Source organism: Mustelus asterias, chromosome 19 (genome assembly GCF_964213995.1).
Source record: "Mustelus asterias chromosome 19, sMusAst1.hap1.1, whole genome shotgun sequence".
In the NCBI taxonomy this organism is placed as follows: domain Eukaryota; kingdom Metazoa; phylum Chordata; class Chondrichthyes; order Carcharhiniformes; family Triakidae; genus Mustelus; species Mustelus asterias.
This window is the reverse complement of record NC_135819.1, coordinates 15,781,487-15,790,076: the sequence shown is the minus strand read 5'-3', so window position 1 is coordinate 15,790,076 and position 8,590 is coordinate 15,781,487. Positions and strand designations below refer to the sequence as shown.

The window sequence follows — 8,590 nt, the reverse complement described above, 5'->3', positions numbered from 1 at the left end:
CTATATTACCTACATCTATATTTAGATAGATCACAAATAGTCTTTTAAATATTCGAATAGAAAATATGCACATATATAGAGAATTAATTCGCTTATATTTAAATGAGACATGATTATCTTACCTATATATCAGTCATATTTAGATAAATCACAAATAGACTTTTTACAATTTCAAATAGGATAGGTGTGGAGATATAAATAATTAAATTAGTTTATATAGGGGATTTTCACAGTAACTTCATTGCAGTGTTAATGTAAGCCTACTTATGACACCAATAAATAAACACAAACTTTAAAATAAACTTTAAAAATATAAGTGACACATGCTATTCCCTATATCTCAGTCATATTTAGATAAATCACAATTAGTGTTTTTAAGTAAAATCTTTGAATAGGTAATATGCAAAAATATAGACAATTATTTAGCTTATATTTAAAGGAAATATAATTATATTAGCTACATCTCAATCAGGTTCACATAGATCACAAATAGTCTTAAAAATTCGAATAAGATGGGTGCAGACATATAGATAATTAAATTAGTTCATATTTAAATTAAACAATTATATTACCTATATCAATCATACTTAGATAGATCACAAATAATCTTAAAAATTCGAATAGGATAGGTACAGAAATATAGATAATTAAATTAATTTATATTTAGACCATAAGACCATCAGACATAGGAGCAGAAATAGGCCACTTGGCCCATTGAGTCTGCTCTGCCATTCAATCATGGCTGATTTTTTTCTCATCCCCATTCTCCTGCCTTTTCCCCATAACCCCTGATCCCCCTTATTAATCAAAAACCTATCTATCTCTGTCTTAAAGACACTCAATGACCTGGCCTCCACAGCCTTCTGCGGCAAAGAGTTCCACAGATTCACCACTCTCTGGCTGAAGAAATTCCTCCTCATCTCTGTTTTAAAGGATCGTCCCTTTAGCCTGAGGTTGTGCCCTCTGGTTCTAGTAAATGAATTACTATATCGCAATCATATTTAGATAGATCACAAATAATCTTTAAAAATTCGAATAGGATAGGTACAGAAATATAGATAATTAAATTAGTTTATATTGAAATGAAACAATTATATTACCTATATCACAATCATAATTTAGATAGATTACAAATAGTATTTTTTGAAATCTTCTAATAGGGAATGTGGGCAAATGCAGGTGATTAAATTAGTTTATATTTAAATGAAGCATAATTATATTACCTATATAAGTCATACTTAGATAGATCACAAATAGCCTTTTTTAAATAAAAAAAAATCCCCTAGGGGGCTGGATAGAAATAAAAGCGAGACATTTGTCAAATCATGGGTGTGTAGAAACTTGGGAAACAGCAACAAAAAAAAGGTTTGAGAAGTTATCCAGGGGGATGTTTGTTACTGGCTGGGTTTGGTTGCAGATTTCAGGGTGGGTGCCAGTGATGGTGGGGGGGGGGGGGGGGGGGGGGGGTGGAGAGAGAGAGAGAGAGAGAGAGGAGGAGGAGGGTGTTGACAGGGATGCCAGCTGTTTGTGATCCAGTTGTGTGTGTGTGTGTGTGTGTGTGGAGGGGTTGTCTTTCTCCTGCCGCTCAAGTGCTTTGGAGGGAGTTGCCACATTCCTAGCTGACGTCAGGGAGCATTGGAGAAGGGATGTGCATTTAAAGTTGGGAGAGGAATTGTTGTTGTTCCCCCACCCCCCCCCCCCCCCCCCCCCACCCCCCAACTCCCTGGATCTGTCGGAAGAGGGATTCGGCATCAACAACAACAGCTGAGAGAGGGGAGGGGAGGAGAGGAGAGGAGAGGGGGGAGTGAACATTAAGAAGGTCAACACCAACCGGGGAAAACAGTTTAACCTCCTGGATCTTGCATGTTGTGCAGAGAGGCATTTTTTCCCCTCCAGAAGTCTTTGTATCTGCCTGTGTGTATCTGTGTGTGTGTGTCTGTGTGTGTCTCTCTCTCTATGTCTGTCCTTTTAAGAGTTTTTCCCCCCTCTGCTTGGAGTTGACTGGTGGTTTCATGTAGCTGGCGTTTTGGAAATCTCACTAGTTCCACGGGTCGCCCACTTTGCAATGACTTTGGGATCTGCAATGACAGCGAGGTCGGTGGCTCTGGAAGAGGGGGACATCGACGTGGTTGGAGTCGAGAGGGACCCCATGCCAGGAGACAGCAAGCTGGCCGGAGAGGGCTTGCCAGCCAGCGACCCCCTGGCCCCGGGGGCTCCGGACGTGAAGGAGTTGAAGGCTTCGGCCAAGAGTCCCCTGGTGAAACCCCCTTACTCTTACATCGCCCTCATCACCATGGCTATTCTGCAGAGCCCCAAGAAAAGGTTGACTCTGAGCGAGATCTGTGAGTTCATCAGCAATAGGTTCCCCTACTACAAGGAGAAGTTCCCAGCTTGGCAGAACTCCATTAGGCACAACCTCTCCCTCAATGACTGCTTCATCAAGATGCCCAGGGAGCCGGGCAATCCTGGCAAGGGCAATTACTGGACCCTGGACCCCAACTCGGCTGACATGTTCGATAATGGGAGCTTCCTCAGGCGGAGGAAGAGATTCAAGCGTCAGCAACAGATTGGATTATTGCGAGAGGCTACCCTCTTGCCTGGACTTGGCTACAGCGCCTATAGCTATGGTCTCCAGCTGCCCGGCAGTGGGCACCCAGCGCTGGCCTTCCACCACCACCACTGCCCCATGCCAGCCCCAGCCAGCCTCTTCCCCTCCCTCTCCACCCTCTTCCAGGGCACCAGTGACTCTAACCGGAAAGTATTGGCAGCCCCCCTTAGCCCCGGGACCCCGGTCAAAGTGGAAGCTCCCACCTCCTCCTCCTCTCTCAGAGCTTTCTCCATAGACAACCTCATCTGCCCCGGCTCGCCAGTCGCCTACCCCCGAGTTGGCCAGCCCCCGGCCGTTCTGCCCGTCATCTCCGCCATCCTCTCCCCTTCCCAGAACTTGCTAAACGTGAACTGCGACCACTTGGAGCAGGGAGTCAACCTGGCGAACAAAATTATCCAACTGCACAGCGGTCACTACTGAACCAGGGCTGGATAAATCAGGTAGGATATTGTGTCCAGTTCGTGTGAAATAAGCCATTGAATCGACATGTATCAGGTTGTTTGGGATGCCCTGTTGGAGAATCAGTGCAGACTCAATGGACCAAATGGCCTCCTTCTGCACCGGAGGGATTCTTGGTTTATTTATTTAGTTTATTTATTAGTGTCACAAGTAGTCTTACATTAACACTGCAATTAAGTTACTGTGAAAATCCTCTATGATCCCTCTTCTATGACTCTATGTGGGAAATTTGATTTGATTTGATTTTGATTTGATTTGATTTTTGTTTTGATTTGATTTGACTTTATTTAAATTTTTGAATTAATTTTTATTTGATTTTTGATTTGCTTGATTGGATTTTTGATTTGATTTGGCTTGATTCGATTTTTGATTTGATTTTTAAATTTAATTTTTGATTTGTTTGATTGAATTTTTGGTTTGATTTGATTCGATTTTGATTTGATTTGATATACTATTTTAACATGCATTGGGATACAATGAAATGTATTGTCCCTTGCGCACTGTACAGACAAAACATACCATTCATAGAGTACATAGGGGAGAAGGAGAGGGTACAGAATATAGATATAAAATATAGGATCAGAATTAGGGTTAATTAGGAATTAATTAATTAGTAACTTTGATTTGATTTGATTCATTATGGTCACATGTCTTGGGGTACAGTGAAAAATATTGTTTCTTGCTAAGGTGGTGGAGGCAGGCACGCTGACATCGTTTAAGACTTACCTGGATAGTCACATGAGCAGCCTGGGAATGGAGGGATACAAACGATTGGTCCAGTTGGACCAAGGAGCGGCACAGGCTTGGAGGGCTGAAGGGCCTGTTTCCTGTGCTGTACTGTTCTTTGTTCTTTGCGCACTATACAGACAAAGCATACTGTTCATAGAGTACATAGGAGGGTGCAGAACATAGATATTAAATTTAGGAACAGAATTAGGATTAATTACTAATTAACTAATTAGTAACTTTGATTTGATTTGGTTTATTATTACATGTATTGGGATACAGTGAAAACTATTGTTTCTTGCGCACTATACAGACAAAGCATACCGCTCATAGAGTACATAGGGGAGAAGGGAAGGAGAGGGTGAAGAATATAGATATAAAATATTGGAACAGAGTTAGGATTAAATTGTAATTAATTATTAACTTTGATTTGATTTATTATGGTCACGTATTGGGAAAAGTATTGTTCCTTGCGCACTATACAGACAAAGCATACCGTTCATAGAGTACATAGGGGAGAAGGAAAGGAGAGGGTGCCGAATATAGTGTTACAGTCATAACCAGGGTGTAGAGAAAGATTAATTTAATATACAGTAGGTCCATTCAAAAGTCTGGAAAATGGAAGTAAACGGCAGAGTCACAATAAGGTTCAGTTCAGTTCCCGCTGATATTATGTAGAGAGCGAATCAGAAATGAAATGTACAAACTTTGGCTGACGGTATCCCGATTAATTCGTTGCAATAAATTCGTGTGGGTCCTGCCTCTCTCTCAGTGAAAAAAGAGGGGTGGGAAAGGGCTGCTATCCCGGGATTTTCCGCTATCTGGGAAACTGGGAGAAAATCGACGAGTATGTGCTTTTAAAAAAAATGGGACGATAACGTCTTCAAAAGCCCGGATTATTTCCAATGAATTCCTCACCTATCGAACTTTCCACTCGATTCTATTCATTTCATGTGGGGGTGTTTTTTTTTTGGAAAAATTGCCAATCGCATCTTTAATTCGCCCAGACTCAGAGTAAGGTAACCAACCCCGACCAGGCTATAACTTTTTTTTATTTGCTAGTGTGTCACAAGTATCGAACCTATGGGTTAAATAGTCTCAAGATTGTATCCCTCGCCCTGATATGCAACATAATGCGGGTACAGCAAAACCTGAAATATAAGATGCCGGGATGAACTCAAACATCTGTGGCGAGAGAGTTCACACATGTGTGATCCTTCTGCAGAATTCATAAAAAATAACTCGACAAAGTTGGTAAAATTCTCAGCCCCCGTGTAACCTAAAAAAAAAGTCAATGTGACCTTTATGGTGGAATGATAGAATATTGGATCCCTTTATATTTAAAAAAAAGTTATCCCCTCTCTCAGAATTAATAGAAAATTAGATTTATTTGAGTTCTTCCAAGTCCCAAAACCGTTTTCTAATCTGGCTGTGGTATTTAGACACACTGGTTTGTCAAGGTAAATTTATATATATATATAGCTTTTATATATAATTTTTTTTTTAAAAAGGAAAAGTCTTTTTTATTGTCACAAGTAGGCTGACGTTAACACTGCAATGAAGTTACTGTGTTGGAAACATCTACCAAGAATCCGGGTGTGCATTTTTAACACAATGTTAACAGGGCACTCAATACAATCCAAAACACATTAAAGGTCCCTCTCTTTAATTCTCTTTACTCATTTCATTTTTAATTTTTACACTCCATTATCCCTTTCAATTGGATGATGAATCCCCCCTTCTCCTCAACCACCCCCCCCCCTCCCCAACCGCCCCCCCCCCCCCCCCTCAACCCCGCTACCCCTTCTCCAGCTGTGTCACACGGATGTTTGGTCACTACTTTTTCCACACTGAATAACTTGTATTGAACTTGTGGAGAGGCACAAGGTTCTGTGCCCGTGGCAAAGGTTTGAGATTCCGGGGAGACGGAGAAGGAACGAGAGACAGGAAAAGAAATCCCTTCACCTCCCCCTCTGTACATCTTTGACTGAGGCCCCCACCGAGAACCTTTGTTACCCGCTGACTCTACCCGAAAAGTGCACACCCGGATTCTCAGTATATTTTCCAAAGTTAACACAGTAACTTCACTGCAGTGTTAATGTAACCCAGTTGCGACGATAATAAATCAAATCAAAATCAAATTTTAGGCGTATTGGCCGTGCTAAATTCTCCCTCAGTGTACCCAAACAGGCACAGGAATGTGGCCTCTTGGGGATTTCCCACAGTAACTTCATTGTGGTGTTAATATAAGCCTACTTGTGACAATTATAAATAAACTTATAGACATTTTTTTTGAAACACAAAGGACCACATTGGAGCAGGCAACGAGTTTGGGGAGGTCGGGGCCCTTTCATCCATCCAACCCCCCCCCCCCCCCCACCACCACCACGCTTGTAAGCTCCAAGGTGAAATAGTTCAAAATGATGCATTAGCCTTAGAAAATATTTCTCTCCCCCAGCACCTAAATCTATCATTTCCCATAGTGCGATTCTCTCCCTCTTACATTTCAATGTTTTTCTGTGAGTGTGTGTGGAAATGCTGATGAATTACTATTATGTGGGTCAAAGCAGATTGGGGTTAACTGGTTTGCACTAAGAAATAAAATGTTCTGCCCAAAGGTCATCCAGATCTGAAACAGTGCTAGAGAGAATTATATAGAATCCATACAGTGCAGAAGGATGCCATTCGGCCCATCGAGCCTGCACCGATAATGATCCCACCCAAGCCCTAACACTGTAACCCCATATATGTACCTTACTGATACCAATGGACAATATAATATGGCCAATCCACCTAATGCGCACATCTTTGGGCTGTGGGAGGAAACCAGAGCACCCGGAGGAAACCCACGCAGACATGGGGAGAACGTGCACACAGACAGTGACCCAAGCCGGGAATAGAACCCAGGTCCACGGAGGCAGCAGTGCTAACCACTGTGCCACCGTGCTGCCCCTAGGCCAGGCTCTATTCTCTCTTCACTGGCCCCGAGAAACCTGGGCTCTATTCTCTCTCTCCACAGATGCTGTCAGACCTGCTGAGATTTTCCAGCATTTTCTGCTTTTGTTGATGATTTTGTTTACCCAAATCTCCTTCTCCCAGTTTCAGTGGGCACTCCCTCTGACAGGAAGGGGTGTAGGAGGTACCCCTATTGCACTTTACTCACTTCCCCTATGTAGACGGCGAGAGATGATGGGAGATTAACCATTGCAGCATGCACTGCTGATATGTCCCAGCAGTGTTATGTTATATACCTAAGTTTAAGTTTTTAAGTTTATTCTATTGGTGTAACAAGTAGGCTTACATTAACACCGCAAATTAAGTTACTGTGAAAATCCGCCTGTCGCCACAAGAGAAAATGCTGGAAAATCTCAGCAGGTCTGGCAGCATCTGTAAGGAGAGAAAAGAGCTGACGTTTCGAGTCCAGATGACCCTTTGACAAAGCTCACCTGGACTCGAAACGTCAGCTCTTTTCTCTCCTTACAGACGCTGCCAGACCTGCTGAGATTTTCCAGCATTTTCTCTTTATGGTTTCAGATTCCAGCATCCGCAGTAATTTGCTTTTACCCGAGTCGCCACACTCCGGCGCCTGTTCGGGTAACACTGAGGGAGAATTTAGCACAGCCAATGCACCCTAACCAGCACGTCTTTCAGATTTTCAAAAAAAATTGATTTTGATTTGATTTATTATTGTCACAGTATATGGTATACAGTGTTGTTTCTTGCGCGCTATACAGACAAAGCATACCGTTCATAGAGAAGGAAAGGAGAGAGTGCAGAATGTAGTGTTACAGTCATAGCTCAGGTGTAGAGAAAGATCAACTTAGTGCGCGGACTGTGGGAGGAAACTCAGGCAGACACGGGGGTCAATATTTTATGGCCTCGTTTACCCCGAATCGATGGACATTTCCATTGTCTGTCCCTCGCCCGTGGCGGGGCGCGGCGGTAGAATTCCAGCGGGGGAGAACATGCACAGACAGTGACCCAAGCCAGGAATGTGAACCCAGGTCCCCTGGCACTGTGAGGCAGCAGTGCTAATCGCTGTGCCACCCTGCCACCCTGTGCCACCCATGGACGCAAATGAATGGTTAAAATCCGGGCCAGGAACAGACCTTCTTGCATTTTGGACGTGTTCAAGTAAAGGAAGGGAAATATTGCAGATGCTTGATTCTGAAACCAAAAAAAAAATCAGAAAATACTGGAAAATCTCAGCATCGAAAAATGGGGCGGGGTGGGGGTTGGGGTTGTTTTAATGGAAGATTGCAAAACAATTTAATTGCTTAACATCATAAGGGTTAGAAAACAGAACTAACCTGAGGAATTTTAGGCTCTGCAATCGGTACTTTAATCCCGGATTGCTCTTGTTATGTGAATGTGTTATGTTTTTGCAGAGAGGTACTTCGGGGACGACGAGAGAGGGAGAGAGAGAGAGAGTCTTCATTCAAATTGCTCTGGGCAGTCGAGAAGCAAACAAAAAACCAAATTAGTGAATGGTTTGATAATCTTGTATCAATGCAAAGTCCTCCTGTACATGAATCTGTGTAAATATTGTAATTGTAACGGCAGAGAGAGAGAGAGACGTGTGTTTAATTATTTGATCCAGATATAACGTGGTAAAGGTTTCTAAAGAGAAATGGCTCTGTATAAATTATTTTCCGTTGTGTGGCCCGGGTATTTTCATGTGCTTACACCCTCCTTCCTACACCAAGTAAAAATATATCAACATTAAATTGTTTTGTGTTCGAAAAAAAAAGCCTGGTTTTGTGTTAATGTTATGAGGATTGTGTGTATTTTATTGTG

At 42.5% G+C, this 8,590-nt stretch overlaps 1 protein-coding gene across 1 annotated transcript in view; it reads left to right on the top strand.

The window, feature by feature from the left end:
* Nucleotides 1-1,637: 1,637 nt before the first annotated feature.
* LOC144507535 (forkhead box protein D2-like) overlaps nt 1,638-8,590 on the top strand; it is a 7,040-nt gene continuing 87 nt past the window's right edge. The window contains exons 1-2 of the mRNA XM_078234671.1: nt 1,638-3,048; nt 8,182-8,590. The exon at nt 8,182-8,590 is cut by the window's right edge and continues 87 nt beyond it. Coding sequence (XP_078090797.1) covers nt 2,066-3,028 — 963 coding nt within the window. The 5' untranslated portion in view covers nt 1,638-2,065 and the 3' untranslated portion in view covers nt 3,029-3,048; nt 8,182-8,590. The remainder of the gene's footprint in view (nt 3,049-8,181) is intronic.